General features: G+C 29.3%; 6 protein-coding genes across 8 annotated transcripts; 4 read left to right on the top strand and 2 right to left on the bottom strand.

The window, feature by feature from the left end:
• Window positions 1-468: 468 nt before the first annotated feature.
• LOC124492196 (salivary peroxidase/catechol oxidase-like) lies at window positions 469-4,522 on the top strand. 2 transcript variants are annotated; one of them, XM_047055022.2, is made up of 10 exons: window positions 469-1,005; window positions 1,081-1,401; window positions 1,505-1,740; window positions 1,809-2,228; window positions 2,300-2,469; window positions 2,540-2,622; window positions 2,693-3,423; window positions 3,516-3,621; window positions 4,047-4,121; window positions 4,227-4,522. In XM_047055022.2, the coding sequence occupies exons 1-9, from the start codon at window positions 893-895 to the stop codon at window positions 4,114-4,116; spliced, it is 2,250 nt and encodes a 749-aa protein (XP_046910978.2). In that variant the 5' UTR covers window positions 469-892; the 3' UTR covers window positions 4,117-4,121; window positions 4,227-4,522. The 2 variants fall into 2 exon arrangements, with proteins under 2 accessions (XP_046910978.2, XP_046910979.2); XM_047055023.2 differs by having other exon boundaries at window positions 4,047-4,522.
• A 121-nt stretch (window positions 4,523-4,643) lies between these two features.
• LOC124492195 (salivary peroxidase/catechol oxidase-like) lies at window positions 4,644-8,134 on the top strand. Its single transcript, XM_047055021.2, has 9 exons — window positions 4,644-4,870; window positions 4,939-5,553; window positions 5,627-6,195; window positions 6,291-6,392; window positions 6,448-6,980; window positions 7,054-7,254; window positions 7,326-7,396; window positions 7,465-7,634; window positions 7,719-8,134. Exons 1-9 carry the CDS (start codon window positions 4,857-4,859, stop codon window positions 7,886-7,888), a joined length of 2,445 nt encoding a protein of 814 aa, XP_046910977.2. The 5' UTR covers window positions 4,644-4,856; the 3' UTR covers window positions 7,889-8,134.
• A 3,356-nt stretch (window positions 8,135-11,490) lies between these two features.
• LOC124492193 (uncharacterized) lies at window positions 11,491-15,904 on the top strand. Of its 2 annotated transcripts, XM_075733749.1 has the most exons (8): window positions 11,491-11,603; window positions 11,792-11,862; window positions 11,964-13,177; window positions 13,249-13,374; window positions 13,434-13,557; window positions 13,625-14,403; window positions 14,472-14,985; window positions 15,050-15,904. In XM_075733749.1, exons 3-8 carry the CDS (start codon window positions 12,002-12,004, stop codon window positions 15,739-15,741), a joined length of 3,411 nt encoding a protein of 1,136 aa, XP_075589864.1. In that variant the 5' UTR covers window positions 11,491-11,603; window positions 11,792-11,862; window positions 11,964-12,001; the 3' UTR covers window positions 15,742-15,904. The 2 variants fall into 2 exon arrangements, with proteins under 2 accessions (XP_075589864.1, XP_075589871.1); XM_075733756.1 differs by lacking the exon at window positions 11,491-11,603 and having other exon boundaries at window positions 11,734-11,862; window positions 11,989-13,177.
• Window positions 15,905-16,071: 167 nt separating this feature from the next.
• On the bottom strand, window positions 16,072-18,516 carry Gpat4 (Glycerol-3-phosphate acyltransferase 4). Its single transcript, XM_047055027.2, has 6 exons — window positions 17,846-18,516; window positions 17,523-17,772; window positions 17,120-17,460; window positions 16,741-17,037; window positions 16,542-16,670; window positions 16,072-16,463 (listed from the first exon to the last, which is right to left on the bottom strand). Exons 1-6 carry the CDS (start codon window positions 18,185-18,187, stop codon window positions 16,302-16,304), a joined length of 1,521 nt encoding a protein of 506 aa, XP_046910983.2. The 5' UTR covers window positions 18,188-18,516; the 3' UTR covers window positions 16,072-16,301.
• A 154-nt stretch (window positions 18,517-18,670) lies between these two features.
• Window positions 18,671-19,478, top strand: RpL23A (ribosomal protein L23A). The gene has a single exon (XM_047055047.2). The coding sequence runs from the start codon at window positions 18,770-18,772 to the stop codon at window positions 19,382-19,384; it is 615 nt and encodes a 204-aa protein (XP_046911003.2). The 5' UTR covers window positions 18,671-18,769; the 3' UTR covers window positions 19,385-19,478.
• On the bottom strand, window positions 19,473-20,209 carry ATPsynE (ATP synthase, subunit E). The gene is made up of 4 exons (XM_047055053.2): window positions 20,030-20,209; window positions 19,908-19,962; window positions 19,730-19,831; window positions 19,473-19,658 (listed from the first exon to the last, which is right to left on the bottom strand). The coding sequence occupies exons 1-4, from the start codon at window positions 20,096-20,098 to the stop codon at window positions 19,582-19,584; spliced, it is 303 nt and encodes a 100-aa protein (XP_046911009.2). The 5' UTR covers window positions 20,099-20,209; the 3' UTR covers window positions 19,473-19,581.
• Between the last annotated feature and the right edge of the window lie 7 nt (window positions 20,210-20,216).

Here is a 20,216-nt window from a genome sequence, read left to right as displayed (position 1 = left end):
AAAAATATAATAATATTTATATATGTGAGAATGTCCATGTGAATTTTGTTCAATGTCAATATAATTGTTGTGTTCGTTGATGATGATGATGATAATGTTTTCATTGAAGACAAATTAACATATTACATACCATCATCATTCTTTCATTCTCCCGTTTTACCATTACACATTACATTTACAAATGTAATAATATTTTTTTTCGTCAAGTTTCTTTTTTTTTTTTTTTTTGAAAGAAAAATGAAAGAAAATTTCTCTCGTACATTCGATATTGAAAATAAATAAATAAATAACAAAATAGTGATGGACAAGACAGAAAGAAAGCAAAGAAAAAAATCACCGTTTAATAATAAAATATAAGGTTTCATTTCTTCCTTCCGTTTGAAAATGTTTTTCTCTTCTTGAAAAATAGTTTTTTTCACAATTAAAATGCACACATCATTGTTCTCTTCATATATATTTTTTTTTGTCATTGTTGTTGTTGTTGTTGTTGATGTTTATAATAATTGTTAGCGGCGGTGGTGGTGGTGGTGGTGCTGGTGTGGTGGTCCATAATCATGATGATGATGATGATGATGATGATCATGACACACAAATGTGAAAAATCATCGAAACACACAAACATCTTTTCATTTCATTTTTTTTTGTTTTGTTTAAACTTATTCATCATCATCATCTTTGGAACAGAACGACGTGAAAATAAAAGGTTTTTCCCATTTTTTTTTTCGTTCATCAAACAACAAACAAAATATTTTTGGATCTTGTCACCTTTATTGTTTGTTTGTTTTTGTTTTTGCTTTTGTCGTCCATTTCATTCGGTCAAAAAAAAAACATTCGACAAACAAACCGACAACCAAATCGATTTTCGATTTATTCGAACGAAATCCAACATTATATGCAAAACATGATGGCTTGCCATCATCATCATCATCATCATCATCATCATGTTCTTCATTATAATTTTTGTTTAATTATTTTAATTTTCTTATTCCTAAATTTTTGCCATTGGTATGTGAACCGTTGTTCTGGAAAAAAATTGAATTTCATTTTTCGAATATTTTCGTTTTTCGTTTTTCTTTCTAGCCTATTATTTCGTGATATAGTAAAATTTCGCCATCCACAAGTGAATAATGCACCATTTGAAAATGATGAAAAATGTTCAAAATTAATCAACAGGATTAATGATACACATTTAAATAAAGCATTTGTTGAAGCATTATCCATACATGATCGTATCAGTAATCTTGAACATGATTTGGATCTCAAACATGTTGATACGATCAATACGACAACGATAACATCATTAGCTCGTCATATAATACCAGCTAAACATCAGCATGAAATTCTTGATCTACATCATGAACAACGGCCATATGAAGAAGCATCGAAAATTATTGCCAAAAAGTTTGTATCCAATAAGAACAAAAAAAAAAGAAAAAAAACTTTAAATTCAAATTTATTATAATCGAACTCTAAATATTGATTTTATTTTTCATCAAAATTATAGTTTTTCATTGAGCTTGGAAAAGATTCGTGATCTAAGCCATATCCATGCGACTAATCTAACCATAGACCATCATCATCATCATCATCGATCTAAAAGACAGGCATGTAAACCGCCGATTTTTTGCAATAGAAATCGTTTTCGTACTGCCGATGGAAGCTGTAATAATTTACGTAATCCACGTTGGGGAAAATCTTTTGAATGTGTGATTCGTTTATTGGATCCAGATTATTCTGATGGTTAGTGGAAAACCAAAATAATGATTGATTACAATTTTTTTTTCTGTTTTCTGTTTACCTAAAAAAAGGTATTTCCAAACCACGTTTATCGGCATCGGGTAATCCATTACCTAATGCACGAATGTTATCTGGCAGTATTCATCCACAAGAAGATGCACAGGGCAATTTTACACATATGTTAATGCAATATGGACAATTTTTAGATCATGATATTTCATTATCACCTGTAAATCGTTTAAATCGTGTCGGTATTAATTGTTGTCCACGGCCAACACATCCAGAATGTTTTCCAATCGAAGTATTTCCCAATGATATTGTATTCGGACGAGAAAATAAACGATGTTTGAATTTTGTCCGGTCAACATCTTGTTTAACCTGTCGTTTTGGACCACGATTACAATTGAATAAATTAACTTCATTTATTGATGCATCAAATATTTATGGAAATACATTGGAAGAGACAAGAAATTTACGAATATTCAATCGAGGTAATGAATTTTATGAATCATTATATTTACTTTTTTTTCATTCATTCATTCATTCATACAAATTGAATTAGGAATGCTTATGTTCGATACTGATCGACGTGATAATATGATTCTACCACAAAGTAATGATATAATCAATGATCAATGTTCAGAACCGCAAAAAAATTCCATTTGTTTTCGTGCCGGTGATAATACACGTGTTAATCAACATCCTGGATTATTGGTTTTACATACTGTTTGGGTATGTGAATGATTTATTAATCGATTGGAATAATTATTATTATTTTTTTCATTCAATTAAATTCACAAAGCTTCGACAACATAATCGTATTGCATCTATATTAGGTGAATTGAATCCAAATTGGAATGATGAAAGAATATTTCAGGAAACTAGGTAAAAAAAATAAAAATAAAAACATTAACTTGATTGAATGATTGATTCATTTTTTTTAAAAAATTTACAGACGTATTATTGGTGCACAAATGCAAATGATTACCTATAATGAATTTTTACCAATTGTTCTTGGAAAGAATGCAATGAATTTTTATAAATTAAATGTACTTCAAAATGGAGTCACAACATATGATTCGAATGTAAATCCATCAATAATCAGTGAATTTTCTAGTGCTGCATTTCGTTTTGGCCATAGTTTGATAAACGGAAGATTTACAATGATTGGTGCCGATAGTAGGCGATCAACATTTAGTTTGAAAGATAATTTTTTCTCACCAACACGATTACGTAATGGTGAATTGGATCAAATTGTTCGTGGTCTGGTGGGAAAAAGTGCACAACGTTTTGATCCATTCTGTCATTCAGATCTACGTAATCATTTGTATAAATCAAAAAATGAATTAAGTGGATCAGATTTACCGGCAATGAATATACAACGTGGTCGTGATCATGGTATACCTGGCTATGTACATTATCTACAATTATGTTTTGAAGATAAAATCACAACATTCGAACAGCTAGATCAATATATGCCAAAAGAACAACGGCAACGATTTCAACAGAATTATGAACAAGTTGAAGATATTGATCTATTCTCTGGTGGTATTTCTGAATTGCCATTAATCGATGGTGTTGTTGGGCCAACATTTGCCTGTATAATTGGCGTACAATTTAATCATCTAAAATATGGTGATCGTTATTATTTTGAACATGAAAATCAAGATGGATCATTTTCGAAAGGTAACAGATCATTGTTGTTTATATTACCAAGAAAATTTCATAATCATTCGATTTTCCTTTTTTTTTGTTTTTCCTTTTTTTCCTTTGAATAGAACAATTACAATCAATAAGACAAACATTATTTTCAAAGATAATTTGTGAAAATGGTGATGATTTTGAACGAATTCATCGAAAAGTTTTCTTGCTCAATAGTGAAAGGTAAGTAAAAAAAAAGATAGATAGACATATATCAATGATGCTATTTGGTTGTTTGGTTGGGCAAACTTTTTTTTTCATTGCTTGAAGATTTACTTCGTTTGTTCGTTTGTTATCTTGTGTGTGTGTGTGTGTGTGTATGTGTGGACATGCATTCAATTTTTTTTTTTGTTTTCATTTTTTCATCGTCATCGTCGTTTATCATCGATGAAAGCAATATATTAAAATGGGCTGAAAGGATGATGATGATGATGATGATGATGTGGATAAATATTTGCCTTTTCAAGCAAAATTAAATTTTTCATTTTTTTTCTATGTGCTTGTTATTGTTTCGCTTATTTAGCGTTTATTTACGTTTTTTTTCTTGTATTTCGAAACTTTTCGATAATTTTTTTTCATCATTTTTTTTCCCTTTTTCTAAATACAAGCAATCCTGATTTAAAAGTGCAATCATGCGAAAATATACCGGACATTGATCTAAGACCATGGAAAGAATAATGATGGTGATGATAAATCGATTAGATTCGATTAAATGTGATTGAATTTTATCCACTGTTGCTGATTATGTCTTTTTTTTTATTTGATGATTTACATGGTGGATCCAACAGACAGACAAACAAAAAACGAAACACCGCAATGAAAAAAAAATGATTGACCTAATGGCCAAAAATTATCATCAATCACCACTTTATTCTCCAAGAGACTTTTATTATTAGTTGCCGCTCTAAGTTATTATTATTGTTGTTGTTTTGTATAAAGATGGAACCACCACTTGATTTGTATTTTTCATTTTTGGATTTTTTTTTTCGTTTTGTTTTGTTTTTTTGTTTGTTTGTTTGTTTGTTTTAAATTATTATCATGATAATGATTTTGAAAATAATAAAGCATTTAATTTTTCTTTGTAGCAATGGGATTTCTGAAGAATTGATTGATTTCTTTTTTATCGATTTTTTTTATCGTTTCGATAATTAATTTTTGCTTATTCGGTAAATTTTTTTTTCTGTTGTTTTTGACTTATCAATTTCACAAGTATCCAGTGTGTGCGTGTGTGTAGGATTTTACAGGAAAAAAAACTTTTTTCGGTGTCGATATGGATTGTATGTTTTAGTTGTTATAGTTGATCTATTGGTGAAAATTATTTTTCTTGTTTCCTGTAAGAAATTCGGACGACGACGACAACAACGACCGACTGACTGACTGACTGATTGACTGACTGACCACTATCAACCTGGAAAAAAATGGCGACGAAAAGGTAAATTTTTCAAATTTGAATTTTTTTTTCACTTTTACAAATTATTTTTTTATTTCTCTTTTTAATAGAGTCTTCATTTTGAACTTAATAATAATCGTTGCCTGTATCCAATTCGAATCGATTCGAACACAATCTTCAATTGATTCAAGTCTAATATTGGATTCAGATGAATTTGAACGACGTTCTCTTGCGTATTTCGGCAATGGTAATGCAGATGATCAGATAATTGATCGTAACAAATTATCATCACCATCATCGATATTGTATCCAAAATTAAATAATTATAAAACAACAAAAAAATTAACAATGAAACCATTACATTATCCATTGACATCACCATATCAGGTGATGCCTGGTACATATCGAATGACCAATGATGATCAATATTATGGCTATAATAATAATAGTACATATAATGCTATTTCCATTTATTCAAGCTATTTAAATGGTGTTTATAATAATAATCCTAATTATTATGGTGTAAATAATAATTATTGTCAACAAACATATGGCTATGGTAAACATATAACACAAGCTGATTTATATCAAGCATTTGTATATGCAAATAATGCATTGAAAACAAGATATCCAGAATATTCAAATCAAAGTAATTATATTGATGTTGATCGTAAAGAAATTGAAGGTACAATGATGGAAATGGCTTCCGAATATTTTGCTAGATAGTAAGTTGGTTTTTCCCATTGTTGTTGTTGTTGTTGTTTATTTTATTCAAATTTTTTTTTTTGCATTGTTTAGCAAATGTCTCAGTAAATATCAATTGGCCATTTATTTACCAACTATTCCGGTTAGCAATCAATATTATTCAATGAACAAACAAGGTGATTTGTCTTGTTTACCATATTGGAATGAAAAATATCAATGCTATCCATATCGAACAAGTAAATATCGAACAATGGATGGATCATGCAATAATTTACGATCACCATATTGGGGACGATCATTCAGTTGTCATATACGTTTATTGCCACCAGATTATGGTGATGGTTTGAATGAATTTCGTTTATCCAAAACTGGCAATAGTTTACCGAATCCACGAACAATTTCCAATTATGTTACATCAAATCGTGATTTAAAAACCTATTATTCAACATTGATTGTTGCATGGGGACAATTTATCAATCATGATATAACAAATACTGGAAATTTTCGACCACAACAAAATCAAGATATTGATTGCTGCAAACGTCCTGATCAAAGATGTACAGCTATCATGATGGATACGGTTAATGATTTTATAGCAACAAATTTTCAAACCAAATGTATGAATTTTATACGTTCACAATCTTGTCCACTATGTAAAATGGGTAAGTTTCCTCTTTTTTTTTTGGCACAGTGAAAAAATGTGGATGATGCAACAAGTGATTATTGTAATCAAGAATCGTTTTTTGTAAATCAACAGGTCCACGTGAACAAATGAATACCGTTACTGCTTTTCTCGATGGTTCAACCATTTATGGATCAACAATGAAAATTTCCACTTCATTACGATCATTTCAAAAAGGTATTGATTCTTGATCTGATTTTTTCTGGCTTACAATAATTTTAAAATCCAATAGGACAATTACTTGCTATAGCTGATGCTAAAGGTAATCCAATTCTACCGTTTGATCCATCGGCACAGCCTTGTCAACCACAAACATCTGGACTAAAATGTTTTAAAGCCGGTGATAATCGTGTCAATCAACAACCATTGCTGATGACAATGCATACAATATGGCTTCGTAATCACAATAATCATGCCATACGATTAAGCCAGATCAACCCACAATGGAATGATGAAAAATTATTTCAAGAAGCACGACGAATAACAATAGCTGAAATTCAACATATAACTTATAATGAATATTTACCAATCATTCTTGGTCCATTATTAATGGATTATTATCGTTTATATTCCAAAACAAATTATGGTAATAGTTATTATGAAAGTTATACTGATCCATCTACATGGAATGAATTTATTGCCGCTGCTAGTCGTTATGGCCATTCACAGATTAAAAATCTTTATACATTGAATTCATTTACAAACAAAACGGCTTTCCCATTGAAAGATAGTTTTTTCGATCCAACCCTACATTACAGTGGTATGGTAAGTTTTCGGAAATTGAAAAATAATTTATAAAAATTTATTGTAATCTAAAAATCTTCTCTTTAACTGAAAGACTGAAGAAATAATGCGTGGATTAATCGGTGATCATTCGAATACAGTGGATCCATATTATAGTGATGTGGTAAAACAATTTATGATGAAAGAAAAAAGTCGACCACATGGTTTTGATTTGGTTGCATTCAACATACAACGTGGTAGAGATCATGGATTACCGGGCTATGTTTATTATCTAAAAGCTTGTTTTAATTATGATGTATGATGTAACAAATTTTATCAATTTCAGATTTGAATTTTAAACATTGTTTATTTTGTTGTTAAAAATAGGCAAAATCATGGCAAGATTTGGAGAAATTTATTCCACGTGAAACACTTTTTAAATTGCAACGGATTTATAGGTAAATGGAGGAAAAAAAATACTCATATTAGCTTGAACTAATTAATTTTTCTTTTTTTTTTAAATCAGCACAATCGAAGATATTGATCTTTATATTGCTGGTGTTTCTGAACGACATTTTATCGATGCAAATATTGGTCCAACATTTGGCTGTTTGGTTGGCATTCAATATTATCATTTGAAATTTGGTGATCGATATTTCTATGAACATGGTAATCAAAGTGGATCATTTCATTCGGGTATGTTTTGAATTGAAATTTTGTTTTCATTCAAAGTTTTCATTCATTCATTTTTTTCTTTCGTCACCAAACAACAATACATAGCTCAATTAGCCAATATTAAACAGGCGGCAACAATGTCACGTATAATTTGTCGTAATTCACGTTATCAACAATATGTACAAGCTAAACCATTCTATTATCCATCACGATTGAATGCACAGATTGATTGTCGAACATTCCCCGATATTGATTATATGCTTTGGAAAGAATAATGGATTGAAAACACAACACACCCACGCACAAACACACATACATATGATCTGAATCTTTTTCTGGGGAAAAAAAATTCTCAAAACAAAACGATGAAAACAGAAAAAAAACTTCCCAACTTTACAAAAAAAAAACAAAAACAAAAACAAAATCTTAATCGACAATTATATCGTGCTGATTAGAAGCACATAAACAAAACACTTCTATCTGCACTTAATTTATTTAAAAAAAAATTTTTGAATTGAAAATTATTTGTGTGTGTGTGTGTGTTTTTTTTTATTATAAACAAAACAAATGGAGTAGGTAAACAAAAGATTATTTCAATTTTCCGGTAAAAATTTAGAAATGAAACAATTTTTATGTTTCAGTGTGTGTGTGTGTGAATCATATCCCAAAAATATTTTCTATTATTATAAACATTTGATTGATATTTTTAGGATTTCCGATAAAAAAAAATTGGAAATTAATTTTTGTTGTTGTTGTTGTTGTTATTGTTGTTCTTCTTGGAAGAATGTACAACCGATATAGAGAAACTATTATTTTTATCTATGGACAAATACATTGTGTTTATTTATTGAAATGTTTTTTTTTATATATATAAATAGAGTATAACTGTGTAATTGTGTGTGTAATCATCATCACGATGACAAAATCATCATTACAATTAAACATAAAAAGAAATGTGTCAAACAGTAGTGGTACCTCAAAAAAAAAAAAAAAAATTGAAATCATAATCATCACGTATGATTATTTAACGGTGTGTGTGTGTGTGTGTGTGTGTGAATGTGGTGATAGTAATTGATGGGGAAAATGGTGAAAACAACAAAAAAAAAATTATTGCATAGAAAATCAAATTTAACGCGGTTTTTTTTTCAATTTTCAATTTTGTTGTTGGCCCATTCATTTCATTTCATTTCAATCATTCACACATTATCGTCATCATCATCATCATCATCGTCCGTCATACAACATTGATCTATATTTATTTATTTAGAATTTGAAATGTTTTCAGACTACTACGAAAAAAAACAAAAACAAAAACAAAATATCAATTAATCAATCAATCATGGAAAAAAAATATATGAGCAACAGGTGAATTAAAAATGAAAATGATGATTGAGCAAGAATGCCGGAAAAAATGTTAACTTCCATTATTTTGTCTCAATTTAAAAAATTACATTTACAAAAGCATGTCTGATCGATATAACTATGACTCATACCCGCATGCACACACACACACAATCAGACAGAATGAGGTTTACCTGAACAAACACACACACACATTTTTGAACCTTCAAAAAGCAACAAGTGCAAAAAACCAGAAATCAACTAAAATTAAAAACCAGTCAAAAGAAAAAAAAATGTTCTAATACAACAACAATGTTGATCATGATCATGGTCGTCGTCGTCGTCGTTGTTGTTGTTGTCGGCGTCGTGGTGACGCCGACATCGATGGTGATGACGATGATGATGATGACAGCAGCATCAACATCAACATCAATAAACAACAACGACGAAGACGACGGTAGTGGTTTGGTAGATTTAAAAAAAAAAACATTATAATACTTGCCTCCGGTTGATTTATTCACAGTCAATTTTGAATTGAATGGAATGGAATGAATGTTGATCATTTTGTATGCAAAAAAAATTTTTTTTTTTATATAATGAAAAATTGCATTGTTTGTTCAACACCGTGCTATAACGTGTTTCTGTTGTCATCGACGTTTTCTGTATTTAATAATATACTAAAATAAAATAAATTGCCATTCTAAGCATCGAATCACATCATCATCATCATCATTATTATCATTGTCATTGATAATTTCCATAGGCATAAGATTTTTTTTTATTTACTTATATTTACTGATTGATTGATTGTCAAACAAGCAAAAAAAAAAAACCATCGTGATCGTCGTGTGGATGGCACATGTGTGTGTGTGTTTTTGTATGTATTGAGCCATTACCGACATAACGTTGGCTGCCAATGAAATTTAAAAAAAAAAATTTTTTTTCTTAAATGAATTGAATTAGTGAAATCAATTGATTTTTTTTTTTTGGGGGAAGGGAGATGGCAGATTAATTCAATCTAATTAATGATAGTAAAAAAAAAGAGATTACCCAATGTAAAATGAAAAATCATTGCCATTTACATTTTTATATATTTATTTATGGATCTGTGATGTGATCATAATCATCATATATAATATATGATGATGATGATTATGGCCATTTATATCCAACATTCCAAATACATATATTCAACAAGTGTTATGTGTGTCTGTCTATGTGATAAATTCTTTATTTTCAACGTTTGACAAAAAAATAAAATATCGCCGTTTTTTTTATCTGTGTAACAAAAATTTTTATTATTTTTTTTTACAACAAAATAATAATTTTTTTTATTGTGATAATGTTTTACAAACTCACACCAACATTCTTTCTTTCTTTCTTTCAATCAAATCTCATATCAAGTTGACGAGACATTTTTTTTTCTTTTTTTTGTATTTATCTCTCTCTCTCTTTCTCTCACTATCAACGTTTTGTTTTGTGTTTGAATGGTGGATTTTATTAAAAAAAAATCCATCCAAAAATATGTGTGTGTGTGTGTGTTGTAAATAATAAATAATAAAGAAATTTCAACATTAAAATGTAAGAAATAGATCCATCCATCCATCCATATGGTAACTGTTCAATCCTGTTGTCTATGTGTGTGTGTGTGTGTGTCTTGTATTTGTAAAACAAAAGAAAATATTTGAAAAATCTCACTATTTCTCGCTCATACATCTAATCCGTTAACGTCATCTACATTAACATCCGGCTGTTTACTTGTATTTGTGAATCAATAAATCCGGACAACAAAAAACAAAACAGAACAAAAAAAAACAAAAAAAAGACGGAATAATCCGATACCAACAAAACAAAGACGTCTAACACCATCATCATTGAAAAAAAACGAATTCAAAGACAAACAAAACAAAACAAAAAAAAAATTATAAAATGTAGAAAAAACCAAAAAGTTCCTCCAATTATTATGAAAATCTTTTCCCAATGATTTTCGTTGTCGTCATTTTTTGGTTGTTGTTGTTGTTGTTGATCAATTAATAATTACTTAATGCTTTGACCGGAATGGAAATTTGTCAACAAGTGATGATTGAATATATAAATGACATACATAAATATGCCGGATCCATCAATCCATTTTGTTGTTGTAAAGAATTTGACATCATCATTGTTGATTTATAAAGAAAAAAACAAATTTTTTAACTTAATTTTTCATTCGTTTTACCATCATTCATCCACCGATCAATAACAACAACAACAAAACTACATTTGTTTTTTCTTCGAAACCTTATCGAATCATTTCGTCATATCCTCTTTTTTTTCATTGTTTTTATTCAAATGGCGTCATCTTTTCGTCGTTGTTGTTGTTGTTGTTTTTGTTTTTGATGAAGAAGAAGAAGAAGAAAAACCAAATTATTTAATTTTATTTTGATAATAGAAGAATTTAGAAGAAGAAGAATAATAAAATATGTCAACAACTAACATATGTGTGACATGATATTTTATCATTATGTATTTGTTGTGGATTTTTTTTTCTCTGTGTCCTTCTTCTTAAATATTGTATAAAACATTGAATGAAACATTATATTCAAATCAAATCAATCAATCCATCCATCAAACATTATCATTGCGTTTGTTTTCACTCTTTCTCTGTGTGTGAGTTAGTCTATAATATATCAAAATCAAAATTGATATTCGTTATTTATATACATAAAAGAAAAAACATACAAACACACAAACACACACATCATATCATCATCACAATCATATTGATCATCGAAAGAAATTTTTTTTTTTTTTTTTTTTGATAAATAAATTTGTCATTTTTTGTTTCATATTTGCAGCAAAGACAAAAAGAAAAACGTTGACTTTTGATAATAATTATCATCATCATCATCATCATCATTACAATTTGGTATGTGTTGAGTTTATTGTTGTTGTTGTTGTTGTATTTGTATTTGTATTATCATTTGATGATTATCAATAGAATGATCTTTTTGAATAATAATCAATTAGTTTTTTTTTCATTGGAAAAAAATAGTTAAATCACAATCATGATGGTTATACAACCAGATACCACTGATACGAATATCGTTAATCATAATCCATTATCATCATCAACATCAATATCATCGAATAATAATAATAATAATAATAATATTGAACAACGAACAACAACAAGAAATCACGAAACACGTTCATCATCATTAATATTAACAGATTCTTATGCAATGGCATTTTCAACAAAAATTACAACCCGTAATATTCCAACTCAACAACAACAACAACTACAACAACAATCAATGATGTTTCAGCAACAACAACATAATAATCAACTCAATAATCATCAACAGCAACAGCAGCAGCCGCTACAACAACAACGATATATTGATTATATGATTGGAATCATATTCGTTCAAGAAACTTTGATCACTGGTGATGATAGTCGAAGATTTCCAAATGAAATATGTTTAGGTACAATTTTATTATCTAAATATAATGATTGTACATATGTGGATTCTTTACGTAAAATTATTCAACAAGAATCTATATTTAAAATGGATGATGATTATGCATTTCTCACACCATTCGGTTGTACAATAACCGTTGAACAAGAATCACAAACATTAACCTATCATCTTATAACGGAAAAAAATACGATAAGATTTCGAAGGAAATATTGTCCAGATCGTTTTTCATTGATTGGATATTATTCTACGAATCGATCATCAATATTTATTGATTATATTTATGGTACTTATTATTTAGATTTAAAAACAATAAGAAAAATTATTGACGATAAATTGAAAGATATGAAACCGGTTAATGATATGAAACTATCGAATACTAATTATTATTTTCGACAAAATTCCGGTTGTATTATTAATCCAATCAATGAATCGAATATATTTTTAATTGAAATAGTTAATTGTTTAAATATTATGATTGAATTCGAGAAACAAATCGATATGGAAACAAGATATTATGCAGTTAATCAGGATCGACCGATAAAAAAATATATTGAAGATACAGTATCGACCAATATGGTTGATGGACGAACCGATTCTGTGTTGATTAAAAATCGGCCATCAAGATCATTGTTTCGACGTAAAACATCGAAAAGAAGAAAAGGACCACAGATTATGATTAGTTATGTACGACATGAAGCGGCCGATCATGCAATACAATTGAAAAAAACATTACTTGAATGTGGATTTTCAGTGTATCTGGTAAAATTTTTATTCTTTTTTTCTGTATTCATAAAATTTTTAATCAATCAATTAATTATACTCGAAAATAGGATGTTCATGAAATTCAAATGGGTAGTGATTGGCAAGATTCATTGAATTCTGCAGTACAGAATTGTAACTATTTTGTACCGTTAATCACACAGAATTATGGCCGTACACAATGGACGAATAGAGAGGTTGGTTTTTGTTGATAATCGTTTTTAAAAGTTTGTTTAAATCAAATCACCCATAATAGATAAAATTAGCCGATGTTAAACAAAAACATATCATTCCAATTAATTTTCTTGATTTATGGCCACCTGAATGTTTAGCAATACAATTTGCAACCACACAATACATTTCATGGAATCCACAATCAGGTATGATTTGATGAATTGTTTGTCGATTTTTTTTCCATTGCTTATTTAATCTTTATAATATTATTAGATGCAAATGATCCAAATAATCGTTATGATGGTAAAACATGGCCATCGGAAGCAATATATGGAGTAACAAAATTGATTAAAGAAAGAATTTATAAATTATCACAAAGAATACAATCTTCGGCTATTGACGATATAACGATAAATAATACTGATAATAATCGACAACAAACGAATAGAAAATTGATTGTAATTAGTGCACATCCGGAACAGCAACAAGCGTCGGCAAGAATTAAATCAATTCTATCAGACAAATATGATGTATGGTGTAGTAATGATTTTAAAGATTTTGATGTTGGCACAAAAACAGTGAACAAAGATAATACATCAACATCATTATCATCATCATCATCACCATATAGAAATCGATTTGATCAGGATCTGACGACAATTAGTGAGGAAAATTCCACGATAACACGACCAACACAAGATTATGCACGTCATATTGCTGAAAATTGTAAACAACGGCCAAAATCTGTACCGAATAATGATCGACTAGAGATAAATAAAAAAAAAGAATTAAGTCGTGTATTTTCCTATGGTGAAACAACACATCATTCATCATTTAGTCCAGATAAATTGGATCATTTACAATGTTTTCAGAGAAAAGTTTCACAATCATCATTAATTATTATATTATCATCAGAACAGTATTTTAAATCAAAAACATCTGAAGAACATGTTTATTATTGTGGACAACGATTAGCAACTATACATGTACAATATGATGATAGTCCATCACCGGTTTGGTTCACTAAATTAACTAGCCATGACCATCCATTGGTAAATTGAATAATTATTCAATTTTTTCAAAAAAAAAAATTAACCAATATTTTTTTTCTCTAATTCAGAAATATAAAAGCTCCACTTTTGATGACGATCTATTGAATCGAGTTAGTCGTACATTGGATCCAGATTGTAAAGAGATTAAATATTATGATCATATGATTAAATGTTTAGCAGATATGATGAAAAAAAATATGCCCGACCAGGAAACATGTGTATTTGTATTCGGTAGTACGAATACGGATAATCTTGATCCACGAACAAATCAAATATGTCAGGAAATTGGAAAAGAATTGGCTAAAATTGTAAAGAATATTAATATTATAACCAATGGTACATATGGTGCAGGTGATATTGTTGCACATACATTCTATCAGGAACGTTGTACAAATCAACAGACAACGCAAAAATCTATTGGTTCGGTATTTCATATTGTACCGGAAAGGCAAGATGATCTGGATGTTACACCGAAAAAAGTATCCTATGGACAAACAATATTTCTTGGTCAATCGACAAAAGAAAGAGATTCGGTTATTGCACGTATGTTAGATACAGCACTTTTGATTGGTGGCGATAAAGGTAGACAAACAAACAAAAAAATCTCTAGAATTCGATAACAATCAAAAAAATTCATTTCATTTAGACGCTGCAAGAGAAATCGAAGAATTCATTTGGAATGATCATTTTGTTATACCGATAAAATCGACTGGTGGTGCAGCTGGTGGTGAATTCGAAGTACCACAGAAGATGTTTACATGTCCAATCGGTGTGGATGAAAATCGTTGGGCCGTATTATCACAAACAGATGCAACACCACGTGATGTTGCAAAAGCTGTTGTTGATATTATATTTCAATTGAAAAAAGCCATCTATGAACATGCTAGTAGTAGACAAAAAGTAGATAATGCATTGATACAGAAAAGTTCTAGTGATCGTCAGGTAAAAATACGTTTAGCTAATCGAAAAAAATTAAATACCGGTTCAATGAATAGTAATGGAAGCAAAACGGATAATCGTGAAATGAATAATCCTATTATGGTATTCAGAAATAATAATCATGATCATCTTAATAATATTAATCATCAATTTTTTCATTTTGATGTATCATCAACACAATCATCAATGGAACAGCAACGATCATTACCAATATGGCCAAGATCAAATAGTTCAAGTGAAGATTCAAGTAATTCAAGCAATAGTGATTCTGGTGATAATGGTACTACTGGTAGTAGTGGTTTTGGTGGTGGTGGTGGTGGTCGTGTCGGTGATAATAAAATAAATGGTATACAAAAATTTTTGCAACAAATACGTAAACATTTTACGAAAAAAATATGAAAAAAAAATCAATCACACAACATAACATAAAAACGGGAAATGAAACAAAAATTCTTGTCATTTTTTTTCAATATTTATCATTCCTCATCACACTATTTATATATAGAAAAAAAATTTGATACATTCGATACACTTTAATAATAATATAATAACTTCGTTTATTTTTGTTTGTTTATTAAAGATGAAAAAATTATGAAAAGTTAAAATTGAAAAAAATAGTTTTTTCCTCTGTCAACAGATGACACACAATGCAATCCAATAATCAGTTCTTTATTTCGAATCGAATTCATTGGAAAAAAAAACTAAAAGATTGGGTAAAACCAATCGATACAAACAGCAAACAAATTACTAAATAATATCGTTTATTTGTCATCAAATCAAACAAAAAAACTCTATGAGGTCAATATGTTGTAAAAAAAACAACAATGAAAAAAAATGACAAACATTTGTTTTATGAATTTTCCGAATTAAAATGGAAAATTTTATCAAATGATTTTTACTCGTTTCTCGCCTCCATGGTTGAATAAAAGAGATCGTAATCATCATCATCATCATCATGACTATTTAATTTTTTTACTAAATTCTTCTCTTTGTTTTTCTCTCCATTCATCTTTAACATTAAAACGTTTCAATTGGCCATCCCATTGTAGATCGACAAGGCCACCACGTTTGGCTATTTCAGATTTAACACGATTGGCAAAATCAATGGCACTTTCTTCGGGCTATTGATTGAGAGTAGAGAAAAAATCATTGAAAAAATGAAAAATAATCAACAACAGTAACAAAACAAAAAAACCAACCTTTTTAGTCATCGGTGGTAAATACCAAACATCACAGACGATTGCCCAGCTAGTCATCATTAACATTAGATAATACATGTAGCCATGTTTACTGCTGTTCCAGAATGGATCACCAAAACGTGAATCATACTGTGTTCGAAGCAAAAAAATAAAAAAATTCTTTTAAATTAAAACCAATTTCAAATGACAATAAAAATACCTTAATGGCGACCGGATAAACAATGTTGGCAATTTCGAATGAACCTTTTTTAAACATCATCACAGCCGAATTATTAATACAAGTACCTTCGGGAAATATTAATATTGGTAGATTTTTTGGATCATTAATATACATATTTAGACGTTTGACAACCAATTGTTTGTCTTTGATTTCAAAACGATCAAACCAAATGTGATTTGATGCACGTTGTAATGCGCCTTGTAACATGCCAAGAAAGCCACCTTGTTTTTGGCCAACTAATGCATAACAATTATCGCATGCTAATACGGCTACATCCTAATAATAAATAAGGAAAAAATTTTAAATGAATGAATGAAAACATACACATACACACACACACACACGCCGACAAACATACAATTGGACTAGTATGATTGGCCACTGTAATACCACCTGGTTTGGCCATATTATGACGATCATGAAATGTAATAATACCCGAAAATGCACGTGAAATAATACGGAAACAAACAAGACTTGCATTACAATAGATTGTACGTTTAAAATCACTATCAGGCAGACAACCAATCAGACCAGTACATATGATCAAGAATAATACACTGATTATTGTAACAATAATTCTTGTTGGCCATAATATAAAATAACGAATAATACAACCAATACCCCATAATATTGTTAAACGTAATGATAGATGTGTATATTTTTTGTTCGTACGTGTGAGCAAATTCCATGATGGAAGTTCTAACATATAAGATGATGATTAAAATTAGTTATTATAATTCATTTTTAAATTCAAATTTTACCTTCAGTATCAAAACGTTTTGTTACTTCATCATCAACAATGGCCTGTATACCATTTTTAATCAAAAGACAAATATCATCCAAATGGAAATCTTTTTTCTCATAATCCATTAAATTATCGATCAATGTATCTTGTTCTTGTTGATCTTGTTGATCATCATCATCAACATCATCATTATCATCTTCGTTTATTGATTGATTAGTTAATTTTTTATTCTTTATCAATTCACTTTCAATTCTTTGTTTACCAAACTGCAATAAAAAAAAGAGAAAATAGAATTAATCATCAATAAATATTACAAAGAGTAGTGTAATACAAACATACATCGAATATTTTTAATAATAATTTTACATAAAGCTTACGAAAACCAACTGATATGCCCAATGAAGCCAATATCAAAGATATTAATAAACCAATGAAAAAATAATATAAAAAATTAAACATAAATGTTGTTTGATCAAAGTTGCCATCATCATATTCGTTATTATTATTATTATTATTGTTGCTGTTGATGATAACATTGTTCATGACTGTATGAAGATTAATGTTGACATTATTATCATCATCATTAGTGTTAATACCACCACCAACACCACCACCACCATCATCATCAGCAATATTAGCCACAAAAATATAATCCATAATGTTTTTCAAGAATTTTTTCATTTCTAAATTGATGATGAAAAATGAATTTATTTGATTTTTATTCTGAATGACGATAATGATGATGATGAAATGAATGAATCATTACGATTTTCCATTCGACGTTAGAATGAATGAAAATAAAAATTAGAACAATACAAATCTACAAAGTTTGATGAATTCTCATATTACAGAATGAAGAAACAAAATTTAATCGTTTTTTTTTAATCAATGATTTATGATTTATGATGATAATGATGATGACAATTGATATTTGTCGTTGAAAATCTTATAACGGTGTTGATACGCGTGTTGTTGACACAAATGGCTCAGGTATCATTCATCAATTATATATTTTTATTATAGTTTCCAATGGAATGTGGATATTTTTTTTCATAATATTGATTTTTATTTTCATAAATCGAAACTAGATGGCACTTGGTTCTTAAATCATTGCGCATGTTTATTTTAATTGATGTGGTTTTGTCACAGACACACACACACACACACGCTTTTCTCTTCACACGTTGTAGATATTCCTTTTCCGTCGTTTTCACTGTGTGTGTGTTTATTTGTGTATTGAAAAGCTAAAAATTACGATTCACAATGCCTCCAAAACCAAAAAAGCCGTCAGCTTCTGGTACTTCCGGAGCTCAAAGTTCATCAAAATCGGCACCATCAGCATCGAAACCAGCAAAAGCAGCTGCTCCAGCAAAGGTTGCTGCTGCTGCTAAGTCCGTACAACAAGTGAAAAAACCGAAAACACAATCGGTTGGAAAACCCGCATCGAAGCAATCTGCAAAAGTTAAAGCTTTGGATGTACAAAGTAAGGTGAAGAAAGGTAACTTCCAGAAAAGGACCAAAAAGATTCGAACAACGGCAACATTTCGACGGCCGAAAACCAAGATTTTGCCTCGTAATCCAAAATTTCAACGCTCTAGTGCACCGAAATTGAATGCATTCGATAAATTTTCTATCATCAAATATCCATTGACAACTGAATCGGCAATGAAAAAAATCGAAGACAATAATACATTGGTTTTCATTGTGAATCTAAAATCGAATAAACGTCAAATCAAGACGGCATTCAAATCATTATTCGATATTGATGTAGCCAAAGTGAATACATTGATACGACCGGATGGACAGAAAAAAGCCTATGTAAAATTGGCACCAGATTATGATGCATTGGATGTGGCCAATAAAATCGGTATCATATAAGGCGAATTAAATTGATGAACTTGATGTATTTTTTTGTGTTGTTGGCGGAAAATTGATTTATAATAAATAAATAAAAATTTTGAAAATTAAGAAATTATCAATTTCAATTAATTTGATTTATTCATTCTCTTTATTATTATTATTATTTAACACTAATTTGAAAATCAGACGACAATTCAATCATTAAATTCCATCATTTATACTGGTGGATATTGTTTATCAAAATCATCCGGTATTGGTACATTAATCTCTTTGGCCAATGTCAATAATTGTTCTGTTTGAACAAAAAAAGATTTTCAAAAATGATGAATGTGCTTTGGTAAGAAAAATATTCGAATATTTTACCTCGAGTTCGACGATTAGCCAATATACGTTGTTCTTCATCCCAGACGATTTTTTGTTCACGAAGTTTTATACGATGTAAACGTTCACGTTCGGCCAATGTACCTTAATGGATGGTTTAAAGGAAAAAAAACGAGATATTAAAGCAAAAAAAATTGATCATTTGAATCGAATAAATTACTTTGTCGTTTCATTCCATAGAAAACTCCGGCTATGAGAAGACTCCAACGGCAAAACTTTAATTTTAAAACAGAAAAAAAAATGAAATTGAAAATTCAAACATTAAAATAATTTCAAACATACTCGAATGAATGGTGAAACACGAATCGGTGATGGTAATTCCGATTTTGGTAATGTATAATCAACAGCCATTTTTTTTATTCCCAGAATCAAACAAAAATTTCAATTTGCAATGAAAAAAAAACTTGATGATTGAAAAGTCGAAACTAAAACACAATCAACCACCAACAAACTCATGTATTTACAAAAT

This window comes from Dermatophagoides farinae, chromosome 1 (genome assembly GCF_024713945.1).
Source record: "Dermatophagoides farinae isolate YC_2012a chromosome 1, ASM2471394v1, whole genome shotgun sequence".
NCBI lineage: Eukaryota > Metazoa > Arthropoda > Arachnida > Sarcoptiformes > Pyroglyphidae > Dermatophagoides > Dermatophagoides farinae.
This window is presented reverse-complemented; position numbering and strand designations above follow the sequence as displayed.

Bases quoted from the DNA above. Each gene is read 5' to 3' on its own strand.
- LOC124492196 (XM_047055022.2), top strand. From the start codon at position 893: ATGCAAAACATGATGGCTTGCCATCATCATCATCATCATCATCATCAT. The intron at 2,470-2,539 runs GTATGTGAATGA...AAATTCACAAAG, and splicing joins TGGTTTTACATACTGTTTGG to CTTCGACAACATAATCGTAT. The intron at 3,424-3,515 runs GTAACAGATCAT...TCCTTTGAATAG, and splicing joins AGATGGATCATTTTCGAAAG to AACAATTACAATCAATAAGA.
- LOC124492195 (XM_047055021.2), top strand. The intron at 5,554-5,626 runs GTAAGTTGGTTT...TGCATTGTTTAG, and splicing joins TCCGAATATTTTGCTAGATA to CAAATGTCTCAGTAAATATC. The intron at 7,635-7,718 runs GTATGTTTTGAA...AACAATACATAG, and splicing joins AAGTGGATCATTTCATTCGG to CTCAATTAGCCAATATTAAA.
- LOC124492193 (XM_075733749.1), top strand. From the start codon at position 12,002: ATGATGGTTATACAACCAGATACCACTGATACGAATATCGTTAATCAT. The intron at 13,558-13,624 runs GTATGATTTGAT...TAATATTATTAG, and splicing joins TTCATGGAATCCACAATCAG to ATGCAAATGATCCAAATAAT. The intron at 14,404-14,471 runs GTAAATTGAATA...TCTCTAATTCAG, and splicing joins CTAGCCATGACCATCCATTG to AAATATAAAAGCTCCACTTT.
- Gpat4 (XM_047055027.2), bottom strand. From the start codon at position 18,187: ATGAAAAAATTCTTGAAAAACATTATGGATTATATTTTTGTGGCTAAT. The intron at 17,773-17,845 runs GTATGTTTGTAT...TTTTTATTGCAG, and splicing joins TATTATTAAAAATATTCGAT to TTTGGTAAACAAAGAATTGA. The intron at 16,464-16,541 runs GTTGGTTTTTTT...CTCAATCAATAG, and splicing joins TACCACCGATGACTAAAAAG to CCCGAAGAAAGTGCCATTGA.
- RpL23A (XM_047055047.2), top strand. From the start codon at position 18,770: ATGCCTCCAAAACCAAAAAAGCCGTCAGCTTCTGGTACTTCCGGAGCT.
- ATPsynE (XM_047055053.2), bottom strand. From the start codon at position 20,098: ATGGCTGTTGATTATACATTACCAAAATCGGAATTACCATCACCGATT. The intron at 19,963-20,029 runs GTATGTTTGAAA...TTAAAATTAAAG, and splicing joins GTGTTTCACCATTCATTCGA to TTTTGCCGTTGGAGTCTTCT. The intron at 19,832-19,907 runs GTAATTTATTCG...CCATCCATTAAG, and splicing joins CTATGGAATGAAACGACAAA to GTACATTGGCCGAACGTGAA.